The 18,894-nt window shown below is 41.5% G+C and overlaps 1 protein-coding gene across 1 annotated transcript in view; it reads right to left on the bottom strand.

Moving 5' to 3' along the window:
• Nucleotides 1-1,007: 1,007 nt before the first annotated feature.
• RAB3C (RAB3C, member RAS oncogene family) overlaps nucleotides 1,008-18,894 on the bottom strand; it is a 225,066-nt gene continuing 207,179 nt past the window's right edge. The window contains exon 5 of the mRNA XM_045566587.1: nucleotides 1,008-1,427. Coding sequence (XP_045422543.1) covers nucleotides 1,240-1,427 — 188 coding nt within the window. The 3' untranslated portion in view covers nucleotides 1,008-1,239. The remainder of the gene's footprint in view (nucleotides 1,428-18,894) is intronic.

Raw genomic sequence — 18,894 nt, 5'->3', positions numbered from 1 at the left:
CCCTCTCTCAAATTGCTACAGATCCTAAGTGTTTCTGTAACTCTCAGCTACAGAGTGTTTTCTGTGTAACCTAAGCATGCACATGTGGGGATATGCTTTAGAATTTATGAACATCTGGATTACAAAAGATGAAAGATGAAAAGTATCTTTCCCTCAACTTGGGACCTTTTGAGATATTATTTAAATAGCTTCTAAACAGGTAGAAAGAACTTAGCTGAGCTTTGAGCAGAAGGCAATGGCTGGCGAAGCAAGTCTGCATCCTATGGGAAGAGGAGCCCTAACAAGCTTCACCATAACCTCTATTCCAAGAGTTGGTGATGGTTCCAGAAGGTGATGATGGCAGGGTGGCAGTGGTGGTGTGTATTATGAGGGGCAAGTCATTGAGGAAATGAGGGGCCTTGGAAATCTACCACTATCCATACCCTCCTACTTGGTTAAAATGCTTGCTGGGTAACTGGCATTCAGTACATACCTCTCAATCTGTTCAGTGCTCTCAAATATTCAGAGAGTTGGGTAGAATCAGCAGGAAGAGCAGTCCTGGGATAGAGTATTTACTTATATAAACATGTAAGCTAAGATTATTGTTTACATCTAGTTCCAGTCAGGTTAATATTAATGACTTAGGAAACTTACAAGGGGCTTAAAAACAATATTTCAGTTTCTTTATAGTCAATAATCTCTTCAGTTATTAATAACAGTGAAAAATAAACACATCTCCTAACAGCAAACTGACCAGCCCTGTGACACTGTCCCTAATCATGAGCAAAGTTTCCACCGATTTTCAGTTAAGAGTTAAAGCAAATGAAGTCTCCTGACATCTCCCCCTGCTCACGCACACACACAAGCAATTCCTTGGTCATCATCTCTACAAATGAAAAGCATAATTTGAATCCACGGCACAAAAGTCAGCTGTAGTGAAATTATAGTCTGAGGCCCCCAGCAGTAGCCTAACTGAGAAGAAATTTGAAACAAAAAGAGCCTAGAAGACGAATAAATAACAAGTCACATGCAAGTACCAGATGTTTATAGGTGGATAGTCCTTACAAATTTAAGATCACATATTTGCCACATATTAACACAGGAAATCTCCCAAGAATTGAATGCATGTATGAGCCATTGAATCAAAGACTTCCTTCAAATAATTATTAGGCAGTATAAACAAAGGCTAATAGACCATTTATAAATGCTGTTTGTTAGCAACAGAGCCCCCCCCAGGAGCTGCCCGTGTGTCTGGGGACATTAGCAGCTGCAGTTGGGCTGCGGTGGAGGGGGAGTATCCTTGAGTCTTGTGTTCTGCTTTGCGGCAGTGATGGCAGGGTCGGTCTCCAAACTCTCTGACATTTTGTCACAGATGATATCCACGAGGCGCTCAAATGTCTGCTTGACATTAATGTTATCCTTGGCACTTGTTTCAAAAAACTCAAACCCTGGAAGAAACACACAGAAACACGGCTTGGTCATTTCATGTTTCTGAATTTAATTAGGACCGGATTGTGGTCTTGAATGGTGAAAAGCTGATGGTGGGCCAGCCAGCAGTGGGCGTGGGGTGGGTGTGGGTAAGAGATGAGAAGTGGGCACGAGGCGCCATTTGAGCAAATGCTACCATCTCACTAACCAAGAACAAGCGTTATAAAGTGGAATCAGTGATGTTCACATTTTTCTCTATCAATTAATTTATGTCACTAGAATGCCTGAATAGAGTTTAAAAAAATCCTTTGCAAGAGTTAGTAATGACAACATTAAGAATTCTCTGTCTTTGCTACCCTTCTCCCACCCCGCCCATTATGTAGCCTTTTGCAATCTTTTCTAGGACTGGTATTATGTGGCATTCTATTCTTTTCCAAAGACCAGATTCTATCAAAATTATTAATTTTTTTTTCATTAACTGGAGGCTCAGAAGATTTCATGTGCATATTCTGCTGCAAAAGAGACTATCAAGCTCCAACACAATCCAGCTGCAACTTTTTCCATGCCTGCCCTGCTGTTGCCCAGTGATGAGTCTGAGAGTGGTAAATTTTCAATATCTAAGGACACAAGGTGGCACTAAAGAATCATAGGATTTGCTGTAAGCCTGCTTCAACCTCCTTGAGGAAATTTCTGAGTACTGTTATCGTAACAGCCCTCCAGGGCTTTTTATACCACTGCACTTACCAACTGGGTCCTGTTTTCCCATAGCTTCTGTTATCTATCAGCAGTAATGTTTTTACCAATATCTGGAAAAGGACACTTGATACATTTCAAATGAGCTGCCAGAATTGGGTGAAGGTACAAAATGCAGTGACAGTTTTACACTTCTACTGAGGTGTCACTGTACCTGGGCAGAAGCAGCCTTAGCATGCTGCTCTGTACACAATCTTATCACTCTATTGTTTGCATTCACATTCCACTGGCTGAGCTTGCCAGTCAGTTGCCATGACAACCTCCCCAGTAGGCCAGCCAGGGATTGCTCTGGTCCATTCAGGGGACGTTGATTTAGGATGTGCTGGCCTGAACACAGAAAGGCTTTTCTAATCCATTCTAAATTTTACACCCTATAAATCCTTCTGGTTACATCTGGCCCTATCTCAGAGGAGCCACATGGATTCAGAATGATTAAATCATGTGATTTCATCCCAGCTCCTGGGGCCAAAGGACAAAGGACACACTAATATTTTGCATCCATCTCAAAATCCCTCAGAGATAACCTAGAAATACTTATTTTCTTAAATAGTAGTGAAAGGGTAAACAACAAAAGGGAATTCTCATGAGTTAAAATTTCTAATTTAGTTATGGTACTATTTGGTGAGATGACTACATCTGAAAGTTGAATTTCACTAGCTACTCGATTGTTAAAATCTAAGTAAATAATTGCAAGATGTGAGCTGAACGAACATTCGTATATCCAGGTTCTATAAAATAGAGATGGCTATTTTAAACCATTGTTGGCTTGTATTTCTCTTTCATTTATCTCTCTGGACAATGCTCATACAGCTCTCTTATGGTCTGCATTTCTTTTTTTTTTTTTTTTAAAGACAGTCTTGCTCTGTTGCCCAGGCTAGAGTGCCATGGCATCAGCCTAGTTCACAGCAACCTCAAACTACTGGACTCAAGCCATTTTCCTGCCTCAGCCTCCCAAGTAGCTGGGACTACAGGCTCCTGCCACCACACCCAGCTAATTTTTCTATTTTTTGTAGAGATGGAATCTCACTCTTGCTCAGGCTGATCTTGAACTCCTGAGCTCAAGTGATCCTGCTGCCTCAGCCTCCCAGAGTGCTAGGATTACAGGCATGAGCCACTGTCCCTGGCCTTGCATTTCTTTATCTACAGATAAGGCCATCTGGTGGAACAGAGCTCTCTTTTCTAATGTTTGTACAGTCTATAGAGCTGGATAATTCACCTTCCAATAATTTGATTCAGATTCAGGGGAGGACAAGTATGGATCTAAACAATATCCCGTTGCTAAGATATCAGAACTATTCGCAGGCTTGTAAAGATCTTCCCAGAGCTAACAGGAGGGTGCTTTGTGCTGTTAAGATACCAGGAATCCACTGAAGAATTCAAGATCCTTGGATGAGAATTTGGAAAACAAAAATCCCAGAATTTTGTACAAAGGTCTCATTTACAGGTTCAATTCTCTCATGCTTTCTGCTAACACTTTTTTACTTATTAGCATGATTTGGGAAGGCACTGAACGTGAAAGGTATCATAAAAGATTTAGCCATTATGAAAAGATGATAGTCCACACAAACCTTTGTCAAATGTGACTCCTTTGATCTGGGCACTGAGACATGCTATGAGGCTGGTGTACAGCTTGAGGTCAGTAAAATGGTCCTTGATCTCAAAAGCCAGAATGCTCTCAGCTTCTCAACTTTAACCTGGAACCCTAAGAATGCATGGCTAAGGAGACAGTGTCCCAGAGAGAGAACACCATGCTATAATAGCACCCATTTATTCAGCATGGTTGAGAAGGAGACACCAGAATATGGTGAGAGAGATGGATTATCAGTCAAAAGATATAGGGTCTAGTGCTACTATCAACACTTACTAGTGTTGAGACTATGAGCCAGTCACTCTTTTTACCCTCACTTTCTTTGCTTATGACATTTGCCTTACTTAACTTCATGAGGCTGAAATGAAAAAATGTAGGTAAAAGTACTAAGCAACCTGGAAAATGCTATGATAACAATAGCAATAATAAACTAACATTTACTAAGTGATTACCATGTAACAGGCACTATTTGAGGCATGTTATAAATTTTAACCCATCTTACCCATTAGTAGGTGCCATTATTTTCTTCAATTTACTGATCAGGAAATGGAGGCACAAAATGGCTGAGTAATTTGCTCAAACGTTTCTTTGCTCAATTAGTAAATGGCAAAGCTGGAATCTGAACTATGAACTTGTATGCTCTCCTGCTTCTCCAGATACCCTGCAGAAGCAAGCTATTATTTTGTTCCAGTTGAATTGCAAGCTCTATGTTAATAATCACAATATATACCATAAATGTTCATCAATTTAAATAATTAGGAAGTAATTAACTAGATTTAACACTATTAGTGAATCAAATGAAACAATCTTTTCCAATGATTCCAAAAGTACTCTGACATCTTGTGCTGTTTAAGACTCATCAGGATGGCCACTGTGACAGCCATATGTCTGTACAGAATTACAGAATTATAGAATTAGAGATATGAAAGGTTCTGGACATTAGGCTGCCTCTCGTTGACCAAATATGCTGGGCTCTCTTGCATAAGTTTGTCACAAAATGAGATATTTAGGATCAAAATCAAAATCATTAGTACTTTATCATGTAGTTGTTTAGATTCAGGGAGAATGAGTGTTTAGTGTGTAATACATGCTTTTCTATCCAGGTGCATCAGTATCTTCATTCATCACCTGCCTGTGAGCTGCTCATGCCCACAGCTGTGTGTATCTGTGGGCACTTAACAGCTCACGGCCTAAATAATAACCATAAATCCAACCACTACAGCCTTTATCCTTCTACTAAGTGGTTAGATTTTATGGTCATTACCTCTCAGTAGTATCTCAGTATTTTAACATCAACTGTAGTAACTGAACTTGTCCTCAGAAATCTTTAACCTCTCATCCATACACACCAACATCAGTGGGTATCCAGCACATCAGTGAATGATGCTTCAGAAACAGTCTTTCTTGTAACAGTTTGAAGATCACTTCCAATTTACTGGGTAGGAAAGTGTGCCTCAGCAAGATCAAATAAGTAGCCCAGGGTCACACAGCAAGCCAACTGTTACGTCTGACAAAGATCTCCTGATAAATAGGTTACTGATTTTGCTTCCAGCACTGGACACCTGTCTCTCAGACTACATCATCTGGTACTAATAATTGTAGTACACATAGATTTCTTCATCAGCAAATCAGTGAACCCTTTCACTTAACCATAGAAACTCTGATCATTCTTTCTCATTCTCCCCTTAACAGAACCTTTCTAATTTCTCTCTGGCAGAGGCAAAACACTTCCCAAGTTGGATGAGCTTTGCACTGTGGTCCAGCACATCACATATTCATTTTAGGACTTCTCATGCCTGATCCTGAAAGGATTCCTCCTGCCTTTTCCAAAAGCCATTCTAAGCATGGCTGGACACTAATCTATACATTACCACTTACTTCACGTCCACTTGGTATTAGGGACTTGAAGAAGCTTGGAAAGATTTTTTTGTTTTTAAATGTTAGCTATGCTGAGGAAAGAAGGGAAGAAAGCCAATCTCTGTCCTCTTCATGATGTGTGTATCACTAAAGGAGCCAGCAGAGAGAGGTAGTGCAAACCAGATTTCACTCTGGTGCCCAAAGGGGTGAGATCCCACATCATGACTTCACAGGAGTATAGGTCCACCCACATTAGAATCTCCTAAAGTGCTTAAAAGCTTCTAAACTCCACCCCACACATACTGAACTGGAATCAAAAGGGGCGGATGGGTCCTCAGAATATGCATTTTTAATAGGCTGCTTAGGAGGCTTCTTATGCACAAGTAAGGTTAAGATTCACGCTCCTCTGTACACCCACGTTCACAGCAGCATTATCCACAGCAGCCCAGAGGCAGAACCAACCCAAGTGCCCATCCACCCATGAGTGGAGAAACAAAATGGAGTATGCACATACAATGCAATATCATCCAGCCTTCAAGAAAGGAAATTTGGACACATGCTACAACATGGATGAACCATGATGACATTATGCTAAGTGAAATACGCCAGTCACAAAAAGACAGATACTGTATGGTTCCTCTCACAGGAGGTACCTAGGGTAGGTAAGTTCACAGAGCCAGAAAGTAGAATGTTGGTTGCCAGAGGCTGGGTTGGGGGCGGGGGGAGGGGTGTGTCCTGGGGATTTGTTGTTTAATGGGGTACTGAGTTTCAGCTTTGCAGGATAAGAAGTGTTCTAGAGATTGGTTGCAGGACAATGTCAATGTACTTAACGCTACCGAACTGTATACTTACACATGGTTAAGAAGGTAGATTTTAAATTACACATATTTTACCACAATTTTAAAAAAGATTCACTATCCTCATAGAGCATTAGAATTTAAAATGACACCAGCCCCATTTGGAAAACAGTCTGGCATGTCCTCAAATGGTTAAACATAGAGGTACCAAATGACCCAGAAATTTCACTACTAGATACTCAAGAGAAATGAACACATATGTCCACACAAAACCCTGTACATAAATGTTTATAGCAGCATTAATCATAACAGCCAAAAAGTAGAAACAGTCTAAACATCCATCCACTGACAAATGCATAAATAAAATGTGATATATCCATATAATTGACTGTTATCCAGCCATAAAAAGTAATGAAAACTGACACATACTACCACATGGATGAATCCAGAAAACAGTATGTTGAGTGAAAGAAGCCACACGGAAAGGACTGCAGATTAGTAATACATGATTCCATTTCTATGAAATGTCCAGAATGAGTAAATCTATAGAACCTAGGGCTGGTGTAGGGAGTGAGGGGAGAGGGGAGTGAATGCTGATGGGCATGAGGCTCCTTTCTGGGGTAATGAAAATGTTCCAAAATTGAATGTGATGAAGGTTGCATAGCTCTGTGAACATACTAAAAACCATTGCATTGTACACTTTAGATGGGTGGATTGTGTGGTATATGAATTATGTCTCAATAAAACTATTATATTTTAAAAAAGAACCACTACCCTAAATAAATGAGAATGTTTGTTGCCCTTAAAGATTCTCCGCATCAGGAAAGCCCATGGCTGATTGGGGAAACCATGCCGGTGACTGGCACTGACAGAATCCTCTACCTGACAATGTCTCCCTGTGCCCAACAAGAACCCTTCCCACAGGTGTTTAAATCCAGCGCTTTTCTCCTCTGGCCTCAGAGGAGGAGAAGCCAGCAGCTTCTCCGGGAGGGCCCTCGAGTACGTCCTGCGCATGTCATGCCCGTGTGGCGCGCTGGCCTCTCCCCAAGCTTTGCTCCCGGAAGGAAGGTCCTTGGGGCCAAGGACGCCTCGGAGAAGTCTGCTGACTTTCACGAGTGACGCTCACAGGGCAGCCGGCAGGGCCCGTAGGCCTGAAGCACGCTGCTCACTGAGGTGGCAGGCGTCAGGCTGTCACTCTGGCACTCGAAGAGCACTGAAATGTCACAGCACCCCGCAGACACTCCATTACACTTGTGATTAGCCTGTGTTAACGGGAATAATCACAATTCCAATATCAAGCATTTAACCACCGTTCCCTGCCCCCGTCTCCAGTGCATTTAAGCAATGTCATAGGCAACACTTGATTCATTCCCACAGGTCAATAGCTATAGCACCTTGTGAAAGGCTGCCTATTTTCGTAAGATGTTCGGTTGCATTGTTGCTCTTTTTTCACGCCAGGAAACTCTTAAGCACAGTTTGGGGCACTCTGATCTTTTAAACTTATTTTGAAAGAAAAATTACACTGCCATTTTTTTTTCTGTGGTGGGAAAGTAGCTACTAAAATCATAATGCAGTAATCAATTTACATCTCTAATCATTGAAAATCTATAGTCTGTCCTTAAGTTTCTATTCCCAAACTCTCAAATGAGAAGATCTTGTATTTCCAGATTCTAGTTGCAGTTCTGATGTCTTGTCTCCCCTTTCCCATGGAATTGGATGAACCGGAGCTGCAAGGAAAGGTTATTCTGCTGCTGGGTGGGTGACATTTGGGCCAGAAGTAGGAAGTGCTGAGCAGCAGGGCAAACTGTCATATTATTAATAGCTTGTCCTGTGCTGGGCCCCAGCCCAGAAACAGGCTTTAGGAAGAGGAGGGGGTAAGGCTTTTGATCCACTTGCCTGAAGAAGGGCCAAAGAAAGCAGACTAAAGCCAGAGAAAAGCAAGAACAGGAACTCAGCCAAAGGCTAGTGTTCCTAAAAAAAAAAAAAAAGTCAAGTATTTCAGTCCTTGAGTTCTTGCCTTTAGCCAGGCACGACCAGATGGTAGCTTTCTCTTGCTTCTGTCAGGATTCTGAAACTGTGCAAGGGTCATTCCATGCCTTCACAAATCCCGGTCCACCTAGAGAAGGTTCCTCTCTGCCCTTCCCCCTTCTAGACATGTGCTTCCCCTCTCCGTATCTGGGAAAAGCTCCATCCAGCACTGCAGAGGAAGGAGCTGTCTGAGCTTGCTGGTGTAAAGGCTGCACGTGCTACCGGTCGTCATTCTCAGCAGGGTTAAATCTGGGCTCCATAGCTTGTCATTTGCTTCCCACCACCTTTATTGACTCCCCGTGACCAATCCACCCTTAGACCCATACACGCCAAACCCTCGCTTCAGCCAAGCTTGTCCCCTCCCGTCTGGTGAGTGGACTCAGCACAAGTCTCCCCTTGAAGCAATCTCCCTCATCCTCTCTCGCCTCCCAATCCAACTTAACCTTCCAGGTAGAAGTTCAACGTGTGTTACATCTGGCCCTCAGATGGTAAAAAATTTAATCTTGAGCCAATCTTTTTAAAAAAAATCAGTTTTTTTTCAACATAAAATGCAGATTTCTGGCTTATCTTTAAACATTGGCATCATCAGTGACTGTGCGAGGGCACACACTGGCAGTCTGTGGCTGGCACACTGTAGGATGGGCATTCCAGCGCCCACAGGCCCCTGCCACTCCTGGTTATCTCTCTGACGTGAAATCCATGTTTTCATTGTCAGTTCTCTTTGCGTGTGCAGTTATAGTTCTTGGCATCCACGTATCTATTAACAGTGGGGAATGAAAGCTGCACAGAGAAGGGCTTCTTGTTCAAAGAGAAAGGAGAAAGCATTCCTTTCCTTTTGTGAAAACGTTTTATCCATGCATTTCATCTGCAAACAAATTGTGTTTGGATCTTACACCTGGTTGCTTTGTTCGTTAAATTATTTACGTCACCTGCCTGTCCCCTGTAGCAGTTTGAGCTTGAACCCTTCCCCATCTATCTGGGCTCCCACTCAGCTCCAAGGTCTTGTGGGATTTCAGCCCACACTGAGCGTTACTGGCTCTCAACCAATTCTTTTTCTACCATGTATTTGGAACTTAGTTGCTGTTTTGTGCTAAGTATAACATTTATATAACATAAAACTCATGGTTTTAACCATTTTAAAGTGTCCAATTCAGTGGATTTTAGTGAACTCACAATGTTGTGCAACCACCACTATCTAATTCCAGAACATTTTCATCATCCCCAAAAGAAACTCCTTTAAGCAGTCACTCCCCATTCCCTGACCACCCCCATACTAGGTGCACTGTGCTCCCCAATTAGAATGTAGATTCCATAAAGGTTTCTCCATATCCCTGGAAATATTTAACACAGTGCCCAGCACGAGCAGGTGTCCAGCAGATGTTGGCTAATTACAGGACTGATTACTGTTAAGTGGCTGGGAGAAGCGGGGGAGTGGGAATGGAGAAATGGAAAGAAAGAGAATTGCTTTTTCCTTTGTTCATGGTTATGAACTGACTAAACCTGTACACAGTTTTGTCCACCACATTATTTTTAGATGGCATTTACCAAGCACGGAATTCCACGTAATATCATTTTGCTTTTGCCCTGTGGGAAATTTATGATATCAAACAAATTAAACCAACTCTGCTCACCCTCAAGGAAGAACACATTTCTGAAAAATTTGAAGAAATGCGTGGTCGCTGCACGTCAACATCTGCACTAACAGCTACTAGAGTTGAGAAGTTGAGGTTATGATTGGCAGAGGGGCTGCTTCTGTGCAAACAGTGCCAAGTGTTTTAAAAGAGTTTGTTCTCTCAAATGGGTTAAATATTCCCTTTGTAACTTCTTAACATTTCAACAGGCTTTCAATTGATAAAGGAGACAATATCTAGCCCAGCCTACTTATGAATTGTCAATGAAAACATCAATAACTTTTACTTGCATAGGATTTTCAGTTTACAATAGCATTTATATGCATTATCAATCCGCAGGTTATTTTTGCTGCAAGGGATGCATATGAAATAGAGCAAATAGTATAATACATTTTTAATTAGCAGGGCCCAAACTAATGAGATTTCATTGTGTCATCCAAGGATGTGGAATCTTAAATATAACTAACATTTATTGAGCACATACTATGTGCAGATACTGTGCCAGGCATCTTGCATTTATTTCCTAATCCTGGGATCAGCCCCCATGAAGGAGGTATCTTTACAATGCTCATTTTACACCTGAGAAAAGTGATTGCATCACATATTTAGTAAACCAGGACAAGAACTAAAGTCTGACTCAAAGCCCACACTCTTAACCTCTGCACATCCCCAATTCCACCTTCTTATATTCTGACAGTGCCTCACTCAAACATCATAGAATTATAGCTGTTGGCTTCCTGAAAAAGTTTTTAGGGTTTCATATTCATCTGGAGTAATATGTTTTAATGTCTACCAATTCATAAAATCAGGAAATTCCTCCCAAAGTCTAAATCTAGTTCCTCTCAGTAGTAACACAGCCTAGTCCTCCTTTCCCGATGGACACAGAAAGCTATGTGAAGCTTCATACAAATGATTTTCCATCATATAGTGGTAAATCCTGCAAGTTGTAATTAAGTCATCCATCCCTTCTCTTGGTAAGCCTGTATCTGGAAAAGGAACTGTCTCTTTGCCAGCAGCTGGTTTGTTCACTAAAACCCTCAAGGCAGGGGATGAGATGATGATGAATCTTCTTTTGGATGACTACTTCCTTGTCAAATAGAGCTAATCCATGTGAATGCCAATTAAAATTAAAGGCAAAAGAGAGACACAGAATAGGGTGCAGTGTCTAGATTTAGTGGGGAAAAGTATTCTGATGGCTTGTATAGATGAAATATCATGGTTTAGTCTGCACATGGATGGGGTGAGATGCCTACAGGCACCAAATAGAGTGTGTCTTTGGAATTTGGGATTGAGGAAATAAAAAGTCTCCCACTGAGAATAAAGTTTCTAAGTAAGTGCTAAAAAGTCCATGACATTAGCCATCTGCAGAAGTAACTCCATCACTCCAAGATAGGATTAATACATGAGTTTTCTGGTGAGAACAGAACACTTCCCAAAATTCTTCAAGGGACTAGGGTGTCTCCCAAATCTCCTACATGGAGGGCAAGAGCTCTCATTTAGCTGTGGTCTAATGAATTATAAAATTTCTTAGGTGAAACCATCAAAAGAGAATAGAGTTGGTCTGCATGGAATCAAGGAAAAGCAGAGTTAAGAATTGAGAGTATTTACTGCCCAGTGTGATCACAGGAGAAGGAGAGGGGGCCTGGACTGAGCAGTGAGAGTTTGCAGGTTTGCCTGCCCGTTCACCTCCATCAGAGTAAGGGAGCATTGTCCTCACCCAACGGCATCCCTTACTCTCACAGGCCTGGCACATAATAAACATGCAATAGAATAAGAAATAAATGAGTGCACATCATTAGGTTCTCTTTTCTTTGATCTAGGGCCACTCTGAAATCTTATAAAATTGATTGCTTTTCCTAAGGGTATTTTTTCTATTGATAAAAGTATGCACTGATTATCTGATAGGAATATTACCAACTATGTGGCATTTACATTTCTCAGGGCAAATGATAAAAAGGCATTTTAATTAGAAATCAGTCCTTTGTGAGTTTTGTTAGTGTGACTTGTTTCCCCACTGTTCCCAGCTCTGATCATTTTACGCTGAGAGAAAGCAAATCACACTGGGCAGTGTGCAAAGCTGAGGAGCAGACGGGGACCTCTGCCAACTGCGCCCAAGTACACATTTCACAATTCAATGTGAGCAAACAGTCCCTGATTTGAGCTCTTTCAACTCTCAACACTTAGCAGATTAAACTCTATCCAGACGCTGTGTTTATATTTCTTATAACTGATTTTAATTTTAGTAACATTGATACTGCACTTCTCAGTTGTTTTAAAAAACCAAATAAAAAATGAAGCTATCAGTTTACATAGACTCTATTATGTGGGACTGGATTCATTTTAGACATTGCACAAAATAGGTTTGCAAGTTTGTGTACATGGGAAGAGAGCATAGCTTGGAAGATCATCCTAAGAGAAGGAGCAAAGGTGGGATTCTGGGCCAAATCCAGTGAAGCAAAAATGGGGGATGGAAAATTTTGTGAAGTGGGGCAGGAGACGTGTAAATGTGAGGTTTGTTAGAGGATAAGCTTTGATCCACAGGTGGTAGAAAGACAATGGGGGTTTGGAAGCTCTTTAGCAAGAAGGGGCCTTTGCGTATTGCTGGTCCTTAGAGCAGTTGGGCTTATGGGAATGGTGACATCCCAGGGGTCAATGTGGGTAGAGAGTTGGATTAGTAAGGAGGAGTACAGGAAAGCCTGCCCAGATTAGTGGAGTTGACTAAGAAGGCGATGAGCAAAATAGAGATTTGCCGGGGTCTTGAGAATTCATTCACTGGGGAATGTGAGAATATAAGCAGAGTAGAGGTTTAGAGGAATGGAGTGTGCAGAACCCTGATGTCAACGAGGAAGATGGGTGTAGCACTCAAAGGTGCTTCATGGCTGGGGTTTCATGGGTTGGATGACCGTGTTATTTGTCCTCCAAACCGAGTCACTGTTGAGATTAAAAGAGGGTGCTTTTAATACTTGCACTGGGAAATAAGCATAAAATGAGACTGTCCTGAGCAAACTGGGGTGCATGGTCACTTTATTCATATGTGGCCTGAGGAGTGAATTTCAGTGGCCAGTAGAGAGAGTGGAAATCCACTGGTAATGAACCAAAGACCAAGATAACAGGAACTGGGGAGCCTGAGGGAGACAAGAACTAGGCAGAAGTAGGAGTCCCTTCCCTCCCTACCTCATGGGTATGATCGCACCTAAATAATGTGGCTGCACATTAAATTGTACCTTGTTGGTTTATTTTATACCTCCTGGGAATATTTAGTGAAAAAGAACTTGAGCCAGGGGAAATAATGGCAGGTAGCATTGCTTCTCCTCAGAGGTTGTGTGCACACAGGTGCTTAGAGCATTTAAGTAGCATTGCTGGGACTTCCTGCTGAACCCAGAAGTTGGCAATCCCTGTTATTTTATAAATACTACAATTAAGATTTAAATAAATCTTTCAAAGCTGCTGAAGAACAGAGTCAATGCATATTTGGAGCAGGCAGTTTAAGTTTTAAAAATAGGCGTCAGGGCAATGCCATCCTTGTTAGAGTTTTCTGGCTGCTCTGCTTGGCTTTATTATGGAATTGTTTTTGCAGGGGTAGGGGGAGAAGGATTAAACTGAAGGAAAAAAACATCATCCGTCACTGAAGTGGGGAGGCTAGAGGCAACAATGCAGGTGTGAGCTCGAGGGGAAGGCTTTACAATGGCCAAGGGAGAGGGTGTCCACCACCAGGACTGTTTGTGCTTCTCTGGCTTTGGTGCCCCAGCTAACTAAATAGTCCCTGGCAGGCTGAACTACACTCTAATGACAGGCTGAAGCCTATGAAATGAAATTAGCTATAAAAAACGTGTGCACCGTCAAACCATTAAATCAGCAGTGGTCTTTGGCTAAAGAGAAGGCTCACGATGCGGGTATATGGGCAGCCACAACAGCCAGTTCTTACAATTTGCTTTACTTTTTCATATCAAGTTCTTGTGTTATACAAAAATGCGTTTAATGGAGGCAACTCTTAAAAACTAATCTAATTTCATAAAAAGGAAAAGGGTGGGCACTAGTGCTATGTGAAGTCCTCTTCTTGCTAAAGAGCCTATAAACTCCCATTGTCCTCCCACCATTTGTGGATCGATGCTTATCAAAGCATTTAAACAATAATTCATTGTCATATTTGAAAGTACGGATTTCAGAATTCCAGTGCTTAGGTTTAAGGCTAATTCTTTCCACTTGTTTTCTAGATCTTGTCCCATCTGCCCTTATGGCAGTCCATCAGATATCTCCATTCTTCCTGATTCTCTACTCTCTGCCTTTTCTGGGTGTTTTCCCTTCTGCTTGTTAATATGCTGATTTCACTCCCAAATTCTCCCTTTGTGATGATTTCAATCAGTTTCTCAAGGCAGACACCGGGGTCGTCTTTTATGCCTCTATCCCCTCAGCCTCTAGGATGCAGACATTCACCAAGTGTTATTAGTTCTACCACCTAAATAGTGTAAAAATGTCTCTCTGTTTGTATCCTCGCTGCCACTTCTTGGTTTAAGCCTGTGTTCCTCAACTTTAACACAGTCAAGTGAAACACAAGTGCCTGAATCAGGGGTTTGCTACCCTGGCTGTACATGAGAATCACCTGAGGAGCTAAAACTGCACACAACTGCCTGTGCTCCAGTGTCAGAGATTCCGATTTAGTCGGGGTATGAGTGTGTGTGTGTATGTGTGTGTGTATGTGACGGAGTCCTGGGCATGATTTTTTAAATGCTCCCTAGGTGATTCTAATGCACAGCCAGGGATGAGAACCCCTGCTCTGGGCCCTCACCATGGCTTGCCCGACAGCCTTAGGCTGCTGTTAGACTCTGTGCTTCTTGTCCTTTCCCAGAAATCCATCTTCTAAACAGTGGTCTCCAAACATTTTTGTAAGGTGGACGGTGGAGGAGGAGTAGGGGACCAGCCTGACCTTGGCTGAGTGCCGGGGCCAAGCCACAGGTCTGGCTGCAGCAGGCCGACAATAGGAACTGCCAGCAATAGGAAGATCACTTGACTGTCTGCTACAGCAGTGGAAAATTGCACCCTCATCTAAAAGCAAGCCCCCTCCGTTTATGCCCCTCACTGCATATAAAAACCCTTGCCTCAGTCCCAGACCACTGCGACTTCCCAAGCCTCTTTGCTTTCTCCAGGGCCAGAGAACCTCGCCCAGGACCCCGTTACCCTCACCCTGGAGCACTCCAATAAAGCTTCCTTGCTTAACCCTTTCAACTCTGCTCGTCTTTCTTTCTCTGGTGCCAACCATCCAACAACCTTACAATTTTAAATTATATAATCCTTACAGTTTTTTAAAAAAGATTGAACACTGGTCTAATACATCAATTCTTTGTATAAATTATATAATGTACTATTGAACTAATATAAAGCATACTCAGTAACTGAAAAATAATTTTAAGTTGAGATGCAAATAAGTAGACGGATGAATATTTTCTTTCTGTACCCCAGTGGATCTTGAATTCCCAAGTTTGGGGAACACTGCCACAGTAATTGGTCTAAAGTGAACTTTGATCTCATCAATCCAGTGTTTAAAACCCAGCGCTGGTTCCCCAGCATGTGTGGGGGACAGCCCCAGGTTTTCAGCCCTGCAGACAGGGCTCTCCATGGTAGACAAACTTTCCCAGGCTTACATCTCTCCAAGTGCCATTTTTTCTGCCTAGTGGGACCATCATCTGTTTGTCTACCTACCAAAATCCTTTTCATATTTCAAGACTTGGTTCAGACATTGTCTCCTCTGTGCGACCTTTCTCAGAGCCTCCAAATGGGGGGATATTCTTAATCTTATGAGCTCTTTTAACACTGAGTCTACACCTCTATTTCCACACATACTGTCTTTTAAAAGTCTTTGTTCATGTGTCCTTCACTAGACTAGAATCTCCCTGGGGGGCAGGAATTTGGTCTTATTGTCTCTTTAAGCCTGGTGTCTGGCCTAAATAGTTGGTGCTCAATAATATCGAATAAATGAATGAAGGAACAAATAAACAAAATACTTTAATATATTGGTTAATTCTGTTTTGAAGCATCTATCTCCTGTTGCCCAAAAAGAAATAAACTTCTAGCATGATCTATTGCTGTTTGGAAAGAGAATATTTGGTTCATTATTTCAGTTCAAAGAGTTACGTAATTCCAAGCAGACTTTGCTAAATTCGCATTGCACCTACTAATTATGCTCTGCTACCCAACTTCACACTCCTCTTCTGATCTCCAAAAGCCTTCTTCAGAATGTGCATATCTGTGGACCACATGGGAACCAGGCTAGGACCAGCCTGGTGCCCGCTGGAAGACCAGCTCCCTGGGGCTGAAGCACAGGCGCCCAGCCGTGAAGGGCTGCACCAATACAGTTGCCTTCCACTGGCTCTCTGGGGTCATTTGCCTCATTCTTCCTGTAGGTCAGTGGTTCTCAATCATGTCTACACCTTGGAATAACCTAGGACTTTAAAAAAAAAGTACTGTTGTCTTGCTCTTATCCCGGAGATTCCAATGTAAGTGGCTTGGGAATGCTGCTTGGGCACTAGGACTTTTAAAAGCTTCCCAAGTTATTAACAAGTGCAGCCAAGGTTGAGAACCCTTACTCTAGATCAAATCTTCCTTCTAGATTTGTTTCCCTGCCCCAGACTTGGTCTTGATTGATTTGAATTTTCTAAGAAAGAAGTGAGGTCCCCTCAACACTCTAAGGCCCAGCTATGGCTCCAGACATCTCTGTTCTTCTCAATCTCAATGGTCTCAATGCAACAAACAAATGAATAAAATAGCACACTCCCTAATACCTTGACTTTTAATCATTTAGAAGGGAACTGCCTGAAGTAGTCCTGATTCTAGCTTCTCTGAAGTGGTGCCTTAAAGGTACTTAGAAATTGCTTTACAGTTTAGTGGGAACTATCTCAGTGTAATTTTTAAGGCCCATACAGTGAGGCACCAAGAATTTCCAGAGGTTTCTTACAAAGCACAGGACAGGTGGCTAAGGAGTTTTCCAGTTTATTAGTTGGTGAAATTCTAGAAATCTGGGCACATTTTGAAAAGCAAAATTATGTATTTGACTAATATTGCATTTAAGAGAAGTTATCCTTAATAACGATCTGGTTATTTTCTGGCATATTCCACTGAATTATGTGGATCACTGGAAGACTGCAGGGTCCAAGATCAGAGTGTAAATAGGTTTACCAGCTACATATGCCCTAATTTCCTGCTGGACTTTAAGACAGAAAACTAAATTCAGTTAAGGCCTGTTGTGTAACTCAAAGGTGTGCCAATTGAAGCGTGCTGATTGAAGTATGGCTTAGCAGTCAGGGAAGGTGTGATGCTGCTATTTTAACTTTCCTCAGTCAAAAATGTATAAAGAGAATCTGGCTGTTTAGGGTTAAACCACATGGATCCAAAAGTTCAGGGATCCCAGGACTATACAAATTCACACTGGGGTCACTGCCTTTCTCTCTCTTGTCTGGGTTGGCAATGAGAGACCAGGGTGGTTTACACTAAAAGGTTCATAGGAACAAATCAGAGAATCCCAGAGTCAGAGTTCCAAGTCAGGCACCTTGGGGTCACTCAGGCTCGGCAGAAATCAGAAGCATGGTTACTAAAATCCAAGGAGGTAGGCTCTTCTGGCTGGGCTATAATATTTCATTCACTTCCGTCATCTTGTTCCCAAGATGCCCAAACTCTTACCCTTGATAGAATAGAAATGTCATAGATATAGAATGTGTCGTCTTGTCAGTCTTCGTATTCCTAAAACAGAAGCAACTACCCACTCATAGAGCTCCATGCCCCTCTTTCATCCTTCAAGTTGCACTGGGAGTGATGTTTCCCACCCTGCTCATGTGTCTGTAATACCTGAGTGCACATATACACTAATATATAGATCATACTCTAAGCTCCGTGAGAGGGAAGATACGTTTTATGACTTCCCAAAATCATTGTAAGTGCTTAATAAATATGTGCCAGACACATAATCAAAACAAAAAAGTCATTAAATGGGAAAAGAAGGGGAGACAAATTGTACAGCTTGGAAAGATGGCCAAGTGTAAGAATGTTTTGTGGTTGTCAGACATTCTCGTGGGGTTTCTATGCTAGACAAGGAGGCAAAATGCAGGGGATTAGTACATACATCCACATGGTATTATGACACTTGTTTGAAGGAAGAGTAATTGGGAATATTACGTGTTATTTGCTTTAGGAAGAAATATTAATGGAAATTAAAACACTTCAAAACTGGCTCCTTACAAATTATTAATAATCATTCCTCCTCAGAAGCAATTTTAGTTTATCTGCAGTCTTTGTTTCTCTGACTACATCTATGGTAAGCTTAGGAGTTTCTATACTCTCTGTCCTTTTAGAGTTTATAGAAACGGTTCAAGTATTCTGCTTCCACCTGTGATTTCAAGGCAATACAAATCCATTCCCCTCCATAAATTTCTTTCTTTGTTCTTATTCCCAGATAAATTACTTCTATTTTAGAAAAACTTGTATCTCTAATTATATATCTCAATTTTTTCTCATTTAACATTTTTATAGTTTTACATTTAAAGCTTATATTATGAGATTTTTACATATATTATTGCCATATTATAAATTTAATATAAAATATAAAAACCCACAAAACATTCTTATATATTATTATAGGTACCTACATATAGACTAAATGTTTAAAACATGCATGGGAAAATAAAGCCAGCAATAGGATAATGATGAGCTTTGGCAACAATTCCTTACCCTCACCCAAAACTCCCTATCATGGAAGCCAGTGTTCTAAAAATTGACTATGGTATAAAAGTCACAAAAATATTTGTTAAAAATGTATAACTTAGGCTTCAACTTCAAAACCTCTGAT

The sequence above is a fragment of the Lemur catta genome, chromosome 12 (assembly GCF_020740605.2).
Source record: "Lemur catta isolate mLemCat1 chromosome 12, mLemCat1.pri, whole genome shotgun sequence".
Taxonomy (NCBI): domain Eukaryota; kingdom Metazoa; phylum Chordata; class Mammalia; order Primates; family Lemuridae; genus Lemur; species Lemur catta.
Note: the sequence above shows the minus strand (reverse complement) of the source record. Positions and strands in the feature narration are given on the sequence as shown.